At 53.6% G+C, this 20,177-nt stretch overlaps 1 protein-coding gene across 1 annotated transcript in view; it reads left to right on the plus strand.

Annotated features, from left to right (window-relative positions):
* NINL (ninein like) overlaps positions 1 to 20,177 on the plus strand; it is a 155,021-nt gene that overhangs the window by 86,640 nt on the left and 48,204 nt on the right. The window contains exons 4-10 of the mRNA XM_062203768.1: positions 31 to 191; positions 2,165 to 2,231; positions 7,830 to 8,020; positions 8,759 to 8,911; positions 12,053 to 12,223; positions 14,646 to 14,782; positions 15,807 to 15,947. Of these exons, the coding sequence (XP_062059752.1) occupies positions 31 to 191; positions 2,165 to 2,231; positions 7,830 to 8,020; positions 8,759 to 8,911; positions 12,053 to 12,223; positions 14,646 to 14,782; positions 15,807 to 15,947 (1,021 nt within the window). The remainder of the gene's footprint in view (positions 1 to 30; positions 192 to 2,164; positions 2,232 to 7,829; positions 8,021 to 8,758; positions 8,912 to 12,052; positions 12,224 to 14,645; positions 14,783 to 15,806; positions 15,948 to 20,177) is intronic.

The following is a 20,177-nucleotide window of genomic DNA, read 5'->3' on the forward strand; positions in this document are numbered from 1 at the left end:
TCCCCCAGCAAGCCTCTCTTTTCCTTTCAGCTGTCCTGCCAAAGTACGTGAGTGGCTCTAAGTGGTACGGCCGCCGGAGCCAGCCGGAGCTGAGGGACTCTGCCAATGAAGCCAAATACGTACCTGAGCAGCAGGCCAAGGCCAGCCTGAAGGGCCAGCTCTGCTGGTCTGCATCTCTGGAAAGCGTGGAGGTGGGTCCGCACCCCAGGTCCCCAGGATTGGGGGAACAGTGTTGGGCTTCATTACAGTTCATGGCACATGATCTCCAAGGGTGTGTGTGTGTGTGTGTGTGTTGTGGTGGGGGCGGGGGAGTGGTGATAGCATTCCCAGGCATCTTAAGTCTCCAGAAGCATGGGTTCACATTGGATATTTTGTCTTCACTTGTGTTGGGTCTGATCATCCTCGGGATAATCCTGGCCATGGGGCGCCTTCAGACCTCAAGGCAGTATGAAGAATCTGCACCTGCATGCTCTGTTTCTCTCCCTCACCCCTCACCTGTCACTGTGAGAGGCAGTGTGCAGGAGTGAGATGTTACTATGCCCAGGACAGAAATGGAAAGGTGCCTTTTTCTTTTAAGATTTTATTTATTCATTTGAGAGTTAGAGTTACAGACATTGAGAGGGAGAGACATAGAGAAAGGTCTTCCTTCCATTGGTTCACTCCTCAAATGGCCATAACAGCTGGAGCTGCACCGATCCGAAGCCAGGAGCCAGGAGCTTCTTCCCGGTCTCCCACACTTGGGCCATCTTCTACTGCTTTCCCAGGCCATAGCAGAGAACTGGATTGGAAATGGAACAGCCAGGACTAGAACCGGCGCCCATATGGGATGCCGGCGCCCATATGGGATGCTGGCGCCACAGGCAGAGGATTAACCTACTGCGCCACAGCGCCAGCCCAAAGGTGCCTTTATTGATGTAACCTGAAGGTTAGAAGTGTAGCAGCCCATGGTCCTTCCTATCTCAGGCATTTGGCATACACTAACTGCCCCCCTTCATGCTTACAACCTGGTAAACATGAGCCAGCCACCTCCTTTGGCTTGGGAGTTGTTGCCCTGCTCGCCAGCTCTCCTGAGCCATCCACGACAGGTGCCTCAGATCCACCCAGGGGCTGGCAGCCAGAGGCCTGCAGTGCTTTCTGTAAGGAAATACATCCCTGGAGCCAGCCCACAGCTTGCAGGTTAGTCAAGGACCCCAGCAGGTCCCTGGTTCCTGCTCTTGTAATGTCAGCTCATGCAGGGGGAGCTGCATCTGAACATCTGTGATGGAAGACAGCTCTGGGGCTCCTCTTGGTTGGCTTATACTTTGAACATTTGTTGAGGGAAAACAAACATGGCTTTCAGCTTTAGAGTCTGTTCTGTCAGGGCCCAATGCACCTGGGCAACCCCACTAAACTTAGGATGTCCCCTCTTTATTCTCTTTTCAAATGTGGGCCTCAAGTCGAAAGGCTTGGTGAGTCTACCCCTTGTCTCGTGGCCCTTCATCTTGGTTGTGAACCCAGGCAAGGCTCCCTTTAGCACTGTCAGTTGGGTTGAATGTGTTAGAAGGGGGAGGCTGAGTGTTTATTATCACTTGACTTGCAGTCTCTGACCCATGGGAGTCAGTGCCAGCATTGGAGAGTGAGGAGTCTCGGTCACCCAGGTGTTTGTTCCAGAATCAGCACTTGGCCAACAGCCAACACCGGCCCTGGTTGGCTGCCTCAGACACTGAAACATGAGGGTTTTGTCCGACATGTTTCTCAGCGGCCCAGCCTGCGATCTTGGGTGCAAGCGCGCAGAGACCACTGAGGGGTCAGGTGCCTACCACTTATCGAGCTGTCCCAGGGGGCCTCAGAGAAACAGAGAGGCCGCTCTTGCCTTCTGCCTGATTACTGAGCTGAAATGGGTGACAAGGACAGGTGCAGAGAGTGCTGGTGGTGCTAGGAGTGCTGACCGGCTCCGGGGCTGGCACCTGAGCCACGGCACTACTGTGGGGAGCTGGTTTCTCATCTCTGATGACCTTGGGTTATGTTGAGCCCCGAGCATGGAGCAAAGCAAGTCTGTCCCCGTCTCTGTCTGAGCCCTTTGTGTCCGTGCGTGTGAGTTGAGGATGTTCCATCTGTCCCTGGTGCTCCATCCACCACGTCATCTTCCAGGGCTTCACATCCTTCTCTTTACATTTTCCCACAGAGTCTCAAGTCTGATGAAGAAGCCAAGAGTGCTAAGGAACCTCAGAATGAGTTACTTGAAGCACAAGGTAATGCTGTGCCTATCTTGGGTGCTTTCTGCCTTTGGCCAGAGCTGGGGGAGCTGGGTTGTCAGGCAGTGCACAGCCACAGCTGTAACTCTTGGGAAATGTGCACTGTGGCTGGTTTCCCTGGGGGGCCCCTTCTCCAGGGGTGGGCAGATATGGCCATCACACCTGCGAGGTGGTCACACTGTCCTCACCTCCCCTGGGGTCAGATCCTAGGGCAGGGGCTGCTTGCCTTGGGAGCATATGGTTCTACCACATTCTATGGTCTGTGAGTACCTCTGGACCCCAGCTGGTAGGTGTGGCCCTGGGGTCTCAGGCCAGAGGTCCCTACCAGCCTCAGCACTTCCAGGGCTGGCCCTGGACATTCTTCCTAGAGGGCCAGGCCTGGGCACAGTCTGTTCCTTATGTGATGTAACAGCCTTAACCACCAGAGTCCCTGTCTGTGCTTCAAACAGCGGGTAAGAGGTGGTTCTGTTCCTCGAGCCTTATGTAGCAACTAAAGGCCAGCAGCTGGTGCACATGGACAGATCACACAGCATCAGATCCCTGTGAGAAAGTGAGCTCAGCTGTCTGTGGTGCCATCTACACAACCCAAGGCTTCAGGGACAGAAGCAGGTACATAGGAGTCAGCGGGATTTGGGATCTGTCTAGGGAAGCACATGTATGACTTGCATCTCATGGGTATTTCTTTATTTGAAAGGCAGAGTTATTACAGAGAGGCAGAGAGAGAGAGGTTTTCCATCCACCGGTTCACTCCCTAGATGGCTTCAACAGCTGGAGCTGTGCCAATCCGAAACCAGGATTGGTTTCTTCTTGTTCCCCCAACGCAGGTGCAGGGGCCCAAGGACTTGGGCCATCTTCCACTGCTTTCCCAGGCCATAGCAGAGAGCTGGATCAGAAATGGAGCAGCTGGGACTCGAACTGGCACCCATAAGGGATGCCGGTGCTGCAGGCAGCAGCTTTACCTGCTGCGCCACAGTGCCAGGCCCAGAGACTTTTTTTATGTATTTGTTTCATTTTTTTGAAAGGCAAGAGAGACAGAGATCTTCTATCTGCTGATTCACTCCCCAAATACCCACCACTGCCAGGGCTGGGCCAGGTCAAAGCCAAGAGCCCAGAACCTAATCCAAGTTTCCCACATGGGTGACAGGGACTGAAGTATTGAACTATCATCTGCTGCCTCCCAGAGTGTGCATCAGCAGGAAGCTGAATCAGAAGTGGTGTAGCTGGGATTCGAACCAGGTGGTCCAGCAGCGACCACCACCAAGCCAAACACCCACTCCCCGAAACATTTTAGAAACCAGGCAAAAACTCCCTATAGTAATTGTCTCTGCGGGGGTGGGATACTTTCTTCATTTTCATTTTCTTGTGTTTACCTATAGTGCTTCCTTAATAGAAAATAAAATAAGCAAATATTGTTTAAGAATCCTGGAGTTTGGCTAAAGAGATACTTGTGGCAAAGAATGGCAGAAAGTAGCAGAGGCATAGAAGTGACCGCTTCTGGCAGAAGTGAGAAAGGCTCTCTGATGAGGTCAGTAGGGGAGGAAAGCACAGCGGTGGATACCAGGCACGAGAAGCTGCGCCAGGCACCTTGCCCGGCTTGTGTAACCCTAGAAACAGGCTTGACAGAGTCTGTGGGCTTCTCCCCAAGGCTCGGAGGTGAGGGTCTTGCTCAGGTGGGGATAGGAGCGAGCTTCAGGCCAGGCTTTTCCCAGTGCAGCTGCAAAGCAGGCTCGAGTGCTCAGGGGAGATCTGCAGAAGGTGACAGACAGCTCTGGGGAGTGGGCTCCATGGCCCCTGGGACCTCTGCTGTGACCCTCAAGGGCTAGGTCTGAATATCCTATCAGGGGACACTCACACATGAGGGTTGCCTTGGTGCTGCCACATGTGTGAAGGTCATGGCACCACCTCCAGGGGCCTGCCTCAGAATTGCACAGCGTCCCTTCCACCTCGTTGTTTGTCAGTGCTGTCACAAGACTGCCCAGATCCAGAGAGGGAGGACATGGGCCTGATGCAGACAGGAGGGTCCCAGATGGTTGCAGCTCTGTTTTAAGCTGCCCCCTGGGCACACATCAGAGGGAAGAGGGCAGGTGTTTTGGAAGAACAGAGGGGTTGTGTGCTTCAGTAACCAGAAAAGCTGAGGGAGTGATGGTTGTGTCGGGAGCAAGCTGTGAGTTCCAGAAAGCAAGACCGGGAAGCACGAGGCTGGGAGGTGGCAGGATGCTGTCATGGCCTTTGAGGAAGGTGATGATGGGAGGAACTGGTGCTTCGGGGTGCAGCAGTCACAGTGACAAGGGAGACAGAGTCCTCTTCAGGCTGCCCGTGGCCTCCACCCTCCTCCCAACACCAAACCCCTTCCCTACCCTAGCTGGGTAAGAGCAGGGGCATGCATGTGTATGGAGCTGGCATGTCTCGTCAGAGCAGGTGCAGGGGGCCACTCCAAGAAGGTATTGGGACACTGGTGACTGAGACTCTTAAGGCACTGCACTGTACCCAGGGTCCTGCCAACCCAGGTTCAGTATCTTGTGGATTCCCAGTATCCTGGATCTGACTGGGCTGCAGGCCAGGTGGGCAGCTGACCATTCAGGGCAGGAAGCCGTGCTGTCCTGCCTTTCTGGGCTTTTCCATGTGAGTCAGTCAGTGCCCTAAAGAGGCCTCCTGCATAGACTGGGCAGAGGGTACAGAAACCTGGCTTGGGAGAGGAGACCATTGTTGCCCTGGGAGTGTGGTCCTTTGGTACCAGGGCCATTTCTGTTTCACATGTGCCTCGGTGAACATCAGGGAGCTGACTGGAGCGTTGGGAAGGTGTCCTTGGACTCGAGGTCTCAATCGGGGTAACAGAAAAGTCTAGCAAGTATTTCATGGAGCGGTTTGGTGGCTCTCTGCCTGCAGAACAAGTTTGGGTCTTGCCCAGCTTAGACAGAAATGTTCCGCCCAAGCACCATTGTCAAACCTCGAGGCACTTTGTTGGCATCTCCTAGCAGCCCTGAGAAGTAAATCCCAGTGTCAGCATTGCCTTCAGATTTTCTGCTTAAGAGATTTCAGACACCTTAGGCTGGACGAGATCTCAGAGGTGGCCTTGGCCCTGCCTGTCCTTGGCCCTGTCCACAGTGTCGTTCATGGCACACAGTCTGGCTCTCCTTAGGGAACAGCAGCTTTCCTATCACCAGAGAAAATCAAAGTAGTGAATGCCCACAGGGCTCATCTGTCTGAAAGGCCCAGACCTCAGAAACAGGTACAAGTGCCTTCTTCCTCTGTGGGCTGGGCAGCCTGGGCAAAGCATAGAAGTGCACCTGGTTTGACACACTCACCATACCTACTTGCTCATGGATATCCCAGTCTGTCCTCACTTACAAGTGGGTTTCCTGTAGCTAAGCTGCAGCCACACCAGAAGACTGGTGGTCTCTCGTCCTGAGTGGGGTAGGTGGAGCACACAGCGCCACCTGCAGAGGGTTGTTTGCAAACCAGAAGCTTACAAAGTTAAGCCTGAATCCAAACCAGCCCTCAATGCTCACTTCAGGGATGCAGGGAGCAACTTAAGTAACACTCGAGGACACACACAGCTAATTCCTGGAGGTGGGATATTCTACAAAGCAGCTGATCTGGTTTCTTGGACAAACAAGAGATATGGGGAGGTTGGAGGGGCCTTGTGACCCAAAAGGACTTGAGAGGAGAAACAGCCACGGGTACCAGGGACATTGTTTGGAAAGTGATTCAAAGAGATCACTGCAGGAAGACATTTTTGAGATAGATGGGACATTTCTGTTGGCTTTGTAGGTATGGAAGTGGCGTCATAGAGATGCAAGCAAGTGTTCATACTTTCTGGACATCTGTACAGTGTGAGGGTGGGATGACATGAGATCTGGGATTGAACAGTAAGGAACAGGGATGAAGTGAGGCCTGTGTGAGAGGCATCGCTGAGCCTAGGGGACAGTGCATGGGCTCTACTCTATTCTTTACTTTGAGTGAGCTAGAAAAGTTTCCAAAAATCAAGTTTTTACAAACCTGGAACTTTTATTGTAAATACAAATAATAGAGCCTCTCCTGTGTGCCTCAGTGGTCTGGCTTTGTAGGTTCTTTCCCACATGGAGTGGAGGTGGATTTGCAGGGGCGGGGCTTTGGCAGCCCACATTGGAGTGCTTGGGTGTGAGGCCTGGCTCTGCTGCAGACTCCATCTTCTTTTTAATGTGCAGGTGATGACTGATGTAGTTAGGGCCCTGCCACCTATGTGGGAGACCTGGATTGTGTTCCTGGCTCCCAGCTTTGGCCTGGTCCAGTCCCGGCAGTTGCAGGCATTTGGGGAATAAACTGGTGGATGGAAGTGCCCACTCTCTCTTTTCCCCTCTCCCTCTCCCTCTCCCTCTCTCTCTCTCCCTCTCCTTCCCTCCCACCCTCCCTCCTCTCTCTTTCCCTCTCTCTCTGTCCCTCTCAAATAAATAAAAATTAAGAAAAGAAAAAATTTGCAAACAAATTGAAGTGGAAAGAATTGCACCGTGAATACCTGTGTACCTACCACACAGGTAGAGTCGTGGATACTGTACAAACTCCCATGTGTCCATCTGTGCATCTCTGACCATCTGTCAGTCCATCTGATCACCAAGCACATTGCCAGCACTGATGTGCTTCCCCAGAATGCTTCAACCTGGAACACAGGGTTTAACAGTTGAGTTTTCTGCCAGGTTTGTTGAGGTATGATCGACAAATTAAAAACTTCATGTATTTACGGTGTGCAGTGTGATGGTTTGTATACACTGTGAAATGATCGTCACGATGCAGCCAAAGAACACATATGTCATCTCATGTAGTGTATGATAACTTGAGCAGACTACAAGTGTGCAATGCAGTGCAGCAGTCCTTAGTATCACAAAGGATTGGTTTTAGGATACCCCCACCCCCATCCTTGGGTACCAAAATCCGTGGCGGCTCAGGTCGCTTTGATGAAACAGCGCAGTAGGTTAATCTTCTGCCTGTGGCGCCAGCATCCCATGTGGGTACCGATTCTAGTCCTGGTTGCTCCTCTTCCAGTCCAGCTCTCTGCTGTGGCCCAGGAGTGCAGTGGAGGATGGCCCAGGTCCTTGGGCCCCTGCACCCACACGGGAGGCCAGGAGGAGGCACCTGGCTCCTGGCTTCGGATCGGCGTAGCTCCAACCATTGCGGCCACTGGGGAGTGGACTAGTGGACGGGGGACCTTTCTCTGTTTCCCTCTCACTATCTGTGATTCTACTTCCCAAATAAATAAATAAAATCTTTAAAAAAAATTTTCTACCTGAGATTGGTTTAACCAGGGTCACCTGTGCATCTGTAGTCACAGCTGCACGTCAGGTCTCCAGGACTTGTGCATGTGACCTCCTTCTCTCCGCACGCCCAGCCTCTGCTCCCCTCCATTCTCCTCTTTGTTACTGTGAGGTCCATTGTTTTTTCTAGTCCACATCTAAGTGAGGTCACGCAGTATTTGTCTTTCTGTGTCTGGGTTATTTCACTTAGCATAATGTTCTCTGCATTCGTCTGGTTGTCGCAGACAGCAGGACTCCTTCATGTGAAGGCTGAACACTGCACTGTGTATGTATCAGAGTTTAACCATGAGAATTCCCCTTGGTCCAGGCCAGCTGGAAACCTGGGATTCCGAGGCTTTTGGAAGCCCCCAGAAATCCTGCAGCCCCTCCTTCGACACCCCTGGAAGCCAGGTGCGGGGCATCTGGGACGCACTGGGTGTGGGCAGCAGTGGCCATCTGAGCAAGCAGGAGCTGGCTGTGGTCTGCCAGAGCATCGGGCTCCAAGCGCTGGACAAGGAGGTAAGGGACCCAGGTGGGCCGGCCCAGCCACTTGTCCTCTTGCTCAGTGTTGGGTCTGGAAAATTCCTTTGCCCTTCAGACTTCGACTCAGTCTTGTACTGCTGCTCTGCAGTCCAAACCCGTGTGAGGGCTCCCAGGGCTTATGCCAAAGGCTAAACCCCGACTCCTTTAGGAGAGCATCTCTGCCAGCCAGCCCGGCCTCCCTGAATTCTTGCTGCTCTGTGGGCACTTCTGACACCCTCTCCCCAGACGCTTCCTCTGCCTGCAACTCCTTTCCCCTGCTCTGTGTGGCCACATTCTGCCACCCGGCACACACGCGGCCCTTCTGAGCCTGCCTGCCATCCCGGCGTCCCAGGTGCCTGTGTCATGGGGCACGTCTCACCTCGTGAATGCAATCCTCCACCCCGCACCCACGCCAGGCACTAGACTGCCTGGGCACGCTCGCCGTGTTCACCTCCTCAGCATCCAGCAAGTTGCTGGCTGCAGCAGATGCTGAATGAGTGTCTGTGGAATTAGGAAGCTCAGGTGATGCCCACACAGGGTGGGATGGAGACCCGTGAGGCTGTGTAGGTTTCACAAGCCAGAGAGGGGAGGCCTTGGGGAGACACAGCCAGGCGTGGTGCAGACAGATTGAGTTGGGATGAGCAAAGCAAACTGCTCTTGTTGAGCACCTGGAGACAGAAGGAGGCGGGCAAGCGGGAGGTGACCCTGAGCTGAGGGCTGTTGGCTTTTTTTCAGGAGCTGGAAGACTTGTTTAACAAACTGGATCGAGACGGAGATGGCCAGGTGAGCCTTGAGGAGTTCCAGCTCGGCCTGTTCAGCCATGAGCCCACTTCACTTCCGGAATCTTGCACCTTGGTCAAGCCGAGCGGGCCCTGGTCACATTACCAGGTAAGGTGGGCAGTCTTAAACGCCTGTAGTGATGGCTCTCACCGTGCCTGTCACCCCCTGCCTGTGACTCTGCAGTGAGTGAGCTATGCAGGGCTGGATGGGGCATCAGCACGTGGGTGTGCCTGCGAGGCCCTGTGACCTAGATTCTGGGTCTGTACAGACCTGGGGCTGCTCTGGTGTGGCTCCTCCCTAGCTGTGTGTCCCTGGGTGAGTTATTCACCACTCTGAGGCCCGGGCTTACCGGAGGTTATGAGCAGCATGTGGCATGTGGCAGTTCCCCAGTGCGTCTTCTTAGTGTGGTGTGGAATGGGTTTCAGTGAGAAAACCCTCTCTCCCCACCCTGCTGTGCAGTGAGGGCACGCTGCTGACAGCTTCCGTGGCCATGCCTCTGGGGTGGGTCCTCTCCAGGAGCTCCTCAGCCTGGATCCTCTCCGTCCTGCATTCCTGAATTCTAATCACTGCTTCTCTGTGCTGCTGTTTTTGGAGAGATTGCAGGTGGTTGTTTGTGATTCTGTTCTGTGACCAAGGGCCCAGACTTTGGTTTCTCAGCAGGAGAGCAGTGAGACCTCCCCTCACTGGCTACAGGCATGCCACAGGCACGGTGTCCTGGGCACATCCTCGGATGAGGCTCTGCCAACCTAGCCTGTCCCATGTTCGGTGGGTGCTGGTAAGATGCACCTGAGAATGCAAGCTTCTGGCTCCAAGGTCCGTGAGAATGAAAAAGCTGTGTGAGAACAGAAAGACCGAAGTGGAGGCTCACTGGGGAAGTGCTCAGTGTTGGTTGAGGGAAGTGCTGCCCCAGAGGTGAGGCTGCCCCGTTCCTGTGTGTGAGCACTGCTGATGGCCACTGTGAACCCCGGTCCTCAGGTGGCTGCCCCCCGCACATCCGGAGTGGTTGGCAGCTGCCCCTGGGCTCTGGGCTGCAAGTGAGCACGACTGTGGGTCCCACTCACTTCACTTGAGCAGCCTCACCTGCTGTGGACAGCTGCATAGTTTCAAATGCTTTGGAAGCCACAGACCTTCCTGGTGTGACTCAGGCCCTCTCCCTTCCTGGCCCTGGTGAGCTGTTCCCATTCACCTGGGCACTGCAGGCTCTGTGCCATCTTCCCTTACTACCCAGTACCCTGCACACACGCTGAGGCAGCTCATGAACACTCCCTCTGCATACGTGCAACCATCCTCTGCTCACACACACACTGCATGCACACACATGTATGTACATGTGGACACGCTTTACCTGCAAACCACATACACACATACACCTGATACATTTGTGCACCCCCTGTATATACCCACCTTATACATGCACCCATCCACTGGGTGTAAACTCTATACACACACTGCATGCCTGCACACAAAGGTACATGTGTATCTCCTGCATACATACATCACATATGTGTGTGTCCACTAGGTGTGTGTGTGCCCTGTGTGCACATACCACACACATGCACACTTCCACTGCATGGATGCATCCCATGTATAAACACAATACATATGCATACACATCCACTGTGTGTGTGTGCCCCCACTGTACACATACCACATATGTATGCACGTCTACACATGTGCACTCCCTCCACACACACTGTGTGCATGCACACGTTCACTGCACACACACATTGTTTACACACTGCGCACACATCTCACTGTACATGCACGCTCACTAGACACAGGCTGCCTACATGCACACCCACTTAAAGCATGCACATGCACCTGTACACACGCCTTCATCATGTATACACCGTGTGACATACACAGCCAAGCTGGGCAGAGCACAGGCTCTGATTCAGGCTGCAAAGCACTGCATTTCTGCCTTCCTGATGCCTCTTAGGGCATCTGCACAGCTGCTCCAGGGCAGTGGGGGAGCCAGGGTGGCAGAGAGCCTGGCCTGACCGCACTGAGGGTGCTGTCTCCTGTGTGATTGCATGGCCCCATGTATGAGAACCCTGGACAGAGATCACCTCAGCTCTGCCCTCCTACTAATGCCCTGTGATGTGGGATATCAGTTCCAGTCCCTGTTTGCAAGATCATGACCTCAGAGAGGGTCTGGGGCCAGCAGAACACAGGTGCTTTGGGTGCATTTGGGTGTCAGCTTCTCACAGGCGGCCCTGGCCAAGTCACTGGACATTCTGGAGCTGCTCTCTCACCTTGGCAGATAGGGTGAGCTGCCCACTTTACAAGATTATAAAGCACCCCAGGGCTCAGTGACCTCTGGTTTCTCAGTGTCCATCTGTGGAGAGTCAGGGACTCAGCTGAGAGTGGGCTGATGTGGGCACAAGGGTGCTGCTCTTTGGGACTTGACCTACAAGAGAGGCAGGTGAGTCATGAGCCCCGCCTTGGTCTGGGGGCATCGTCTGAACAGACCCAGTGGGAGGGACACCAGAATGGGCAGAGCAGGGAGCCAGATGCTGGGCAAGACAGCAGGAAGGTGTTCCTGGCTGTGGTGGGGGGCAGGGGGGTCATGAGCAGAGGTGTGTACTGCCACCCACTGTCCTGTGGTTCCTGGTAGCGAAGGTTTGTTGGGACCCCAGCCTGAGGCAGAAAGCCTTGGGGAAGATGTGTTTGCCATTTGGATTCCTAGGGCACTGAAACCTCATGGTGCAGCTTTCTGGCTCTTTCTTCCATGTCATGTTCCCTGGCACTGCCCAGCTGAAGTGTGTGACTCTGTGCTGTTCCTCTCCTTTCTGATCCTGGCCTGTATTTCTTTTTGCTGTCCAGTTTTCCTGGCACAGGCACACACCTTCCTGGGCACTTCCTCTGTTAACCCAGGCTCACCCTGTCATCAGTTCAGGGGAGAAACCTCCAAACCCCTTTGTCATCATTCTGAGTGGCATCCTGCTGACCGTGGCCAACAGTCTGGCCACACTGGAGCAAGGCCTTGGGTGGGCAGTTCAGGAGCAGGTGTCCAGGTATCCTTGAGAGAGGAGCCCCAGGTGGAAATCCTGGGGTGGAACCACGCCTCTGTCCCATTGGCTAGGAAAAGGAGCTGCCGCCTGTCTCCTGAGTTGCTGTTGTTGAACCTGCACGAGACGGCCACGTGCCAAACACAGGCCATGGAGGGTGGCTTGTGTGTTAGCGTGCAGACGTGAGGCTGGGGGCACCTGCGCCTGTGCACTCCGTGTGTCTTTTCCCTCTGCGCAGGTCCCAGAGGAGAGCAGCTGCCACACTCCCACAGCCTCATCCCTCGTGTCCGTGGGCTCTGGGCCACGCCTGTTCTCCAACGTTGATGATGGCACTGGCTCTGCCTTCCCGGAGCAGATCATCGCCTCCTTGGCCCAGGAGGGGATTCACAACGGCAAGGAGATATTGCAGGTTTGGAACTGGGGGGCAGCACCTGGGTGTGTGGGGCCAGGCAGGAGACCTGGGGGTCCAGAGTGGGGGCAGGGCACCCTTGCCAGGGCAGGTTGTGCACTCCATGCAGAGAATCTCACAGAGGAAATGTTTTTCCTTTCTGCTGTTAAAATAAAGGCAGTTTAAGTTAGGTGATAAGTAAAACACGGAGAGAGCAAGTCTGGGAAAAGCCCACTTGCTGGCAGGTTTTAGCATCTTGAACCTGGGTCCATACTGGACAGGTGACCCCCCATTGGACTGAGTCCCACAGGTCAATGGGAAGAAACTCCCTACCTTGTGATGAAGAGGCCACTCTATGCATCTCCCTGAGCACTGCCAGCGGCTTGAGCTGTTCCCTGGGGACTCCCTCCATGGGCCCTGTGTCCAGGGCTGCTGCCTCCACACTCCTGTGGTTCCCACAGGAACAGGGAGGGCCAGAGCCAGCCTTATGATTTGGAGGATGCACTGTCCTCTAGGGAGCTCTGTGAGCTACAATTCTTATTTTCAAGATTTATTTATTTATTTATTTGAAAGGCTGAGTGACAGAAACAGAGAGAGACACGTAAAGAGAAGTAGAGTAGAGAGAGAGATCTACCATCTGCTGGTTTAGTCCCTAAATGGCCACAACACTTGAGACTCAACTAGACCAAATGCAGGAACCAAGAACCCTTTCTGGGTCTCCCATGTGGGTGGCAGACATCCAAGTACTTGGGCCAGCTTCCCCTGATTGCCCAGGCACATGCGGTGGCAGGGAGCTGGATCAGAAGTGGATCATCTGTGACTTGAATGAACACTCAAACAGGATGCCAGTGTTGAAAGTGGCAGCTTTGGCCGGCGCCGTGGCTCAGTGGGCTGGTCCTCTGCCTGTTGCGCCAGCACCCCGGGTTCTAGTCCCGATCGGGGCGCCGGATTCTGTCCAGGTTGCTCCTCTTCCAGTCCGGCTCTCTGCTGTGGCCTGAGAGTGCAGTGGAGGATGGCCCAAGTGCTTGGGCCCTGCACCCGCATGGGAGACCAGGAGAAGCACCTGGCTCCTGGCTTCGGATCAGCGTGGTACGCTGGCCGCAGCGCGCCAGCCACAGCGGCCATTGTGGGGTGAACCAACAGAAAAAAGGAAAACCTTTCTCTCTGTCTCTCTCTCTCTCTCACTGTCCACTTTGCCTGTCAAAAAAAAAAAAAGAAAAAGAAAGAAAGAAAGAAAGAAAGAAAGAAAGAAAGAAAGAAAGAAAGAAAGAAAGAAAGAAAGAGAAAGAAAGAAAAAAAGAAAGAAAGAAAGAAAGAAAGAAAGAAAGAAAGAAAGAAAGAAAGAAAGAAAGAAAGAAAGAAAGAAAGAAGCAGTTTAACCTGCTGCCCCACAACTCTGGCCCTCATTTCCAGACTTCACTTTCTATTGTTAAAAAAATGTACACAAATCTATAAAATTAGAAAGAAGCCCACCCCTTGCCCCTCTTGCTCTTGTTTCCCAGGAGTGGAGTGGGTATGACAGTTAATGGCTCTGGGCGTCTACAGATATTTTTTTTCTGGCACTGAAAATACACACACACACACACACAAGTGCACACGTACACACTTTCTGGTTCATTGGTAGTACACTGTTACGTCTTCCTAATTTGTGTGATCTCTTCCCTTTGGACATGCAGGTTTTTCCAGTTAGAAATCTCAGCCTTCGGCTGGCGCCGCGGCTCATAGGCTAATCCTCTGCCTTGTGGCGCCGGCACACAGGGTTCTAGTCCCGGTCGGGGCGCCAGATTCTGTCCCGGTTGCCCCTCTTCTAGGCCAGCTATCTGCTGTGGCCCAGGAGTGCAGTGGAGGATGGCCCAGGTGCTTGGGCCCTGCACCCCATGGGAGACCAGGAGAAGCACCTGACTCCTGCCTTCGGATCAGTGCGGTGCGCCGGCCGCAGCAGCCATTGGAGGGTGAACCAACGGCAAGGGGAGACCTTTCTCTCTCTCTCTCTCTCTCTCTCTCTCACTGTCCACTCTGCCTGTCAAAAAAAAAAAGAAAGAAAGAAAGAAAGAAAGAAATCTCAGCCTTTGTTAGGTATAAGTAGCTCCCTACCACTCTGCTGGTTTTCCTCTGCAGGGTGGACTCCTGAGCAATATGTTTTAACTTTTTTTTTTTAAATTTATTCATTAGTTTGAAAGGCAGAGTTACAGAGAGGCAGAGGCAGATGCAGAGAGAGACAGAGATCTTCTATCTGCTGATTTACTCCCCAGATGGCTGCAGTGGCCGTAGCTGTGCCAATCCAAAGCCAGGAGCCAGGAGCTTCTTTTGGACTCCCACACGGGTGCAGGGCCCAAGCTAGAGGCAGAGACAGGGCAGGTGTGGCCTGTGCTAGGCAGTGTGGGTTGGGCCCCTGGACCACTGGGCGAGCAGGAAGCAGCCCCTCATGCTCTTGCACCCACAGAGCCTGGACTTCAGCGTGGATGAGAAGGTGAACCTTTTGGAGCTGACCTGGGCCCTTGACAATGAGCTCCTGACGGTTGATGGCATCGTCCAGCAGGCAGCCCTGGCCTGCTACCGCCAGGAGCTGAGCTACCTCCAGTAAGAGCCCACGGGGATTGGGGGTGGCAGGGTGCAGCTGTCCAGAAGGGTCCCAAGGGGAGACGCAGGTGCTGGGCTGCTCCGTGCCCTGCCCTCTTCCATCCTAGTGGCCAATCCTGAGGGAGTGGTGCTTCACTCTGCTCCAACTGTTCCCCTGTCCTCCGGCCCGTTTAGCCGGCACTCGGGTGGGTTGAAGAAAGAGCTGAGTTCTGCCAAGCAGGGGAGGGGAGTTTTGTCCTCAGCCCTTTTAGCTGGGCTCCAATGAGAAGGACTTGAATTTGACCCTCATCCTGCGGGTGCTGCAGGTCAGGTGTCGCCAGTCAGCCGTGGACCTTGATTGAAAGAGTGGCCGAAGGCATGGTCCAGCTGGCAAGAGGAGAAACCGAAGCACTCTTCAAACATGATCTCAAAGTGCAGAGTGATGGTTAGGCCAAGCCTCCATGCCATGTTGATGGATTTGGCTTTGCTTTTAGCTGACAGCTCAGGCCATCTGTCAGCTACAGATTGGCATAGATTGGTTTTGTGTTTTGATTATTTGTCCCAAAGGTGCAGAAAAGATTGGCAGAAATCATGGTCTCAGTCCTGAAGATTTTGTATTTGATCAGGTGCAGACAGATGAGCCCTCTGACCTCAGGCAGCTCCACAAACAGCCAGACGAAGACTTACCTATGTTCCCCTCAAGGTGGGAGAAAAACTCCTTCTATAGGAAAGTCAGAATAGCAGGTGCCAGGGCTGGGGAACAGGGCCACAGCCTCACACACAGATGGCCTTCTTGCTGTGAGTGCTTCACCGGCTGTCACTTGGATGCCAGGCTGCCAGGATGATGGGTGTAGAAATTATAGAAACTGCCCCAAATGGTAGTGATGATGATGACGATGGTGGTGGTGGTGGTGATGATGATGTCAGCACGGCAGTGGCCTCTGATTAACGTAGAACGTAGCCATTGTTGTCTGCCCATGGTCATGGGGCTTGCAGGGAAGGCCAGTGGCAGTGTCCCAATCCAACCCTAAGTTTGCTGTGGCAGAGGACAAATGGAGCAGCTGGTGCAGGAGCGAGACAAGGCGAGGCAAGACCTGGACAGAGCCGAGAAGAGGAACCTGGAGTTTGTCAAAGAGATGGACGACTGCCACTCTGCCCTGGAGCAGCTCACAGAGAAGAAAATCAAGTAAGTTCCAGGGCCCCAGCAGCAGCTCCATTGCAGCCAGGACCTCCCCCAGGGCCAGCCAAGTTGGAGGCTGGATGTGGGGCTGCTGAGGGCCAGGGACGCTGCTAACCTTGGCCATGGGCATGAGCAGGGCACCTGCACCAGTGGCGATCTAGAAGATGGAGCTTTGGGGATGTTCTTAAGAGAAGAGGGATGCATTTAAGAAGCAGCCTTGCGCTCTCTCTCATGTTGGAGCATTGTGCCCTGCATCAGGTGTGCAGGTCCATGGACTGCAAGGGGGCACCATCTTCTACTTTCACGTTCATCAGGGGTCTGTCCTGCATGGGCCGAGTCTCCCAGGTATGCTTTGAGAGAGGCTGGCCAACAGCAACCATGCTGGTCAGCAGGTACAAGGGGGCCAGAGACTGAGACCTGACCCCTTGCATCACGACTATGGCGCATTGGACCCACCCCTTATGTGAGGTCAGTCTGTGGGGCTGGTGGCCAGGAAAACCAGAGAGAAGGATTTCTGGTAGTTTTTTTAATGGGCACACACATACCTCTGTCATTTATTACTTAGAACATCTGAGGAAATTCTGCCTGGGAGGATTTCCTGGGTGGCAGCACACAGGGTGCCTGTTGTGTCCCTACCTCCCTGGCAGAGCTCAGCTGTTTGCCTGTATTTTTAAGGATTTCTTTTGTTTATTTGAAAGTTACAGTGAGGGGAGAAACAGAGAGAGAGAGAGAGAGAGAGAGAGAGAGAGAGAGAGAAAACAAAACTTCCCTCTGCTGGTTCACTCTCCAATTAATTGCAATGGCCACATGTGATCCAGGCTGAAGCCAGGAGCCAGAAACTCCTTCCTGGTCTCCCACATGGGAGGCAGGGACCTAAGCACTTGGAGCATCTTCCACTGCTTTCCCAGGCACATCAGCAGGGAGGTGGATTGAAAGTGGAGCAGCCAAGACTCAAGCATGCCCTCTTTGGGAAGCCAGCAGTGGCCTAACCTGCGGCACCACAACCCTAGCCCAAGCTGTCTGCCTTCTTGAAGCTTTTGCTCACACAGAGGTTTTTCTGCTTGAGCAGTAGCTAAGGGTGCACCCGGAGAAAAAACATCTCTGCACATCTCTGCACAAACAGCTCTCTGGCCAGGGACCACAAGGTGGCGCCTCCCCTCCCTGTTCTGCCTCAACAGCTGGTCAGGGAGCCCTGCCAGAGGCTCGAGACCAGGCTGTGCTGTCCCCAAGCCCTTTGGTTCCTGGTCTGTGGTGTTGTGGGTGAAGCCAGTTCCACATCAGTACCGAGCACAGAGCCTGGCGTTTCCACCCAGGCCAGCCATGAGCCTCCAGCCTGAGGGGAGAGAGGGAATGGGCTATGAGCTCCTTAGTGCACCTGGAGCATCACGCCCTTGGCCTCAGAAACCGTTTTCTCCTGTGACATTCATCGGGGTCTGCGTCTCTCACAGCAGCTCTGCTGGCATGGGCCTGCACAGAGGTGTACCCATGGCGTGCGTCACTGTAGATAAAGGGAAGTCCCCAGCAAGGCTCCAGGTGGGCAGGTGAAGAGGTTTTATTGGAGTTTCACCTGCTCCCATTTGTTGTGTGCACGGGCACTTCAGTATCATGTGGAGAATGCTGGATAGCACCCTCTCACTGATGTGAGCAGTGGACCTGGGGCCCTGCAGGGCGGCCCCACAGACAGGAACTCTGCAGCCAGTACCTGCTGCTGTCCCTGGCTAAACCAGGCAGCTTAAACCAGAAGACACTTGTGCTCCAGGTGGCTTTGCCAGGCCACTCAAGGTCCAGAGGTTGAAGGGGTCATTGCTGAGTCCCAGACCCCAGCAAGATGCCTCCAACCAGGGAGACCCGGATCCCAGGAAGGCGCTCCGGCCAGTGATGCTGCTGTCATGTGTCGAGTCCTATGAGTGCTGATGCCCTCACCTAACAGCCGCTGTGACCCAGGCAGGCTATTTTCTTCCCATTTCTAGGCCAAAGAAGTGGGCTAGAAGCAGCTCTGTAAGAGGTGCCCACGGCCCCAAAGTGGTGGGCTGTATGACACTGAACCCCAGCTGGCTCTCTAATCTGGTCCTACAGCTTATTTATTTGGGGAGTGTAGAAAATGAGACCTTAGATGAGAGAACCTGGTCACTTTTCACCAGGCTGGTAGAAAGGCCAGCCCAGCTGTGCAGAACCAGACATGGTCCTCGGGTAGTTCTGGGGCCCAGCGGCACCTTCTCCATGGCACATTCACTTGTTTTCCATAGATTTGCACTGAGCACAGGCATGGTCACTGCCTTCCCCAAGGTACTATACATGAAAGGTGGACCCTGAGCACCTCCCCTGTCTTCATCTCCCAGGTCTTCTTTCCTTCTTTCTGGGTGGCTGGAGAAGACCACACACAGCAGGTTGAGATACCCAAGCACCTCTGTGGTGTGAAGTGTGCAAGAATGTGACTGTGTGTATAGATGTGCAAGTGCTTCAGGGTGTTGTGTGGGTGTGTGTGAGAGGGTGTATGTGTGAGACTATGTGAATGTGAGTTCACAGGGTGTGTGTGTGAGAGAATGGGTCTGAGTGACTGTGGGTGAGTATGAGCATGTGTGTGTATGGGTGAATGTGAGAGTGAGTGAGCATGGATGTGAGTGTATGACAGTATGAGTGTGGGTAAGTGTAAGTTTGAGAGTGAGAGTGTGTGAACATTGGTGAGTGCTGGTGAGTGTGTAGGAGGGTAGTTTGTGAATGTGAGTGAGTGTAGCTGAGCATGATTGTGAGTGCAGATGAGTGAATGAGCATGAGTGTGTGTGAACATGAGTGTGAGGGTGTGTACTGAGTATTGGTGTGTGTGAGCATGGATGACTGGTAGCATGAATGTGAACATAGTGTGAGAATGAGCATGGGTGTGGAAGTGCATGAATGTGGGCATTGGTGTGAGTGTGACTAAGCATGAGAAAGGGAAGGAGGGAGAGTATGAACATGAGAGTGTGGTGTGAGCATGGATGTGTGTGAACATAGGGGAACATGGCTGCAGATGAGCGTGTGTGAGTAGGCACTTACTGTGTGTGAGTGCGAGTGAATATATGTGAACATGGGTGAGTGAGCATGGTGAGTGAGCACAGGGTAGAGTGTGAGCATGATTGAGTGTATGAGCATGGGTGAGTGAGAGCATGAATGACGGCAAATGAGAGTGGGCATGAATGTGTAAGGTGAGTGTGAGTGGTTGAGTGTGTGTGAGCGTGGTGAGTGTGGGTGAGCATGGTGAGTGTGCATAAGCATGGTTGAGTGAGTGAGCATGGGAGTGTGTGAGTGTGAGCGTGGGTATGTGTGAAGGTGAGTATGAGTGAGCATGGATGAGAGTAGTGTGGATGTGTGAGTGCAGGCGAATGTGAGCCAGGGTATGTATAGATGAGTTGTGATTGTGAGTGTGAGCTAGGTGTGTTTGGGTATGAGGTAAGTGTGTCATTGTTTGTGTGTGAGGTAGGTATGGGTAAGCTAGGTGTGTGTGGATGAGTGAAGTAGATATGTATGGGTGAGTACATGTGAATGAAGTAGGTGTGAGAGTGCATGTGAGCTAGGGGTATGTGTGTGTGAGAGGTGAGTGTGAGCTAGGTGTGTGAGTGTGTGAGCTGGGTGTGGGTATGTGAGAGGTGTGTGTGAGCTAGGGGTATGTGAGGTGAGTGTATAAGCTGGGTTGTGTGGGTGTGTGTGAGGTGACAGTGTGAGCTAGGGCTGTGTGGGTGTGTGTGAGGTGAGTGTGTGTGAGCTGGGGGGGGTGTGGGTGTGTGTGAGGTGAGTGAGTGTGAGCTGGAGGTATAAGTGTGAGCTAGGTATGTGTAGGCATGTGTGGGTGAGTTTATGAGATAGGGGTGTGGGTGTGTGTGAAGTGAGTATTTGAGCTGTGGGTGTGTGGGTGTGTGTGAGGTGAGTGTGTGATCTGGGGGGTGTGGGTGTGTGAGATGAGTGTGTGTGAGTTAGGTGTGTGTGAGGTGTGTATGAGCTGGGTGTGTGGGTGTGTGTGAGGTGATGGTGTAAGCTAGGGGTGTGAGTGTGTGTGTGAAGTGAGTGTGTATGAGCTAGGGCTGTGTGTGTGAGGTGAGTGTGTATGGGCTATGGCTGTGTGGATGTGTGTGAGGTGAGTGTGAGCTAGGGCTGTATGGGTGTGTGTGTGGTGAGTGTGTATGAGCTATGGCTGTGTGGGTGTGTGTGAGGTGAGTGTGTGTGTGCTGGGTGTGTGGGTGTGTGTGAGGTGAGTGTGTATGG

Source organism: Lepus europaeus, chromosome 10, assembly GCF_033115175.1.
Source record: "Lepus europaeus isolate LE1 chromosome 10, mLepTim1.pri, whole genome shotgun sequence".
In the NCBI taxonomy this organism is placed as follows: Eukaryota; Metazoa; Chordata; class Mammalia; order Lagomorpha; family Leporidae; genus Lepus; species Lepus europaeus.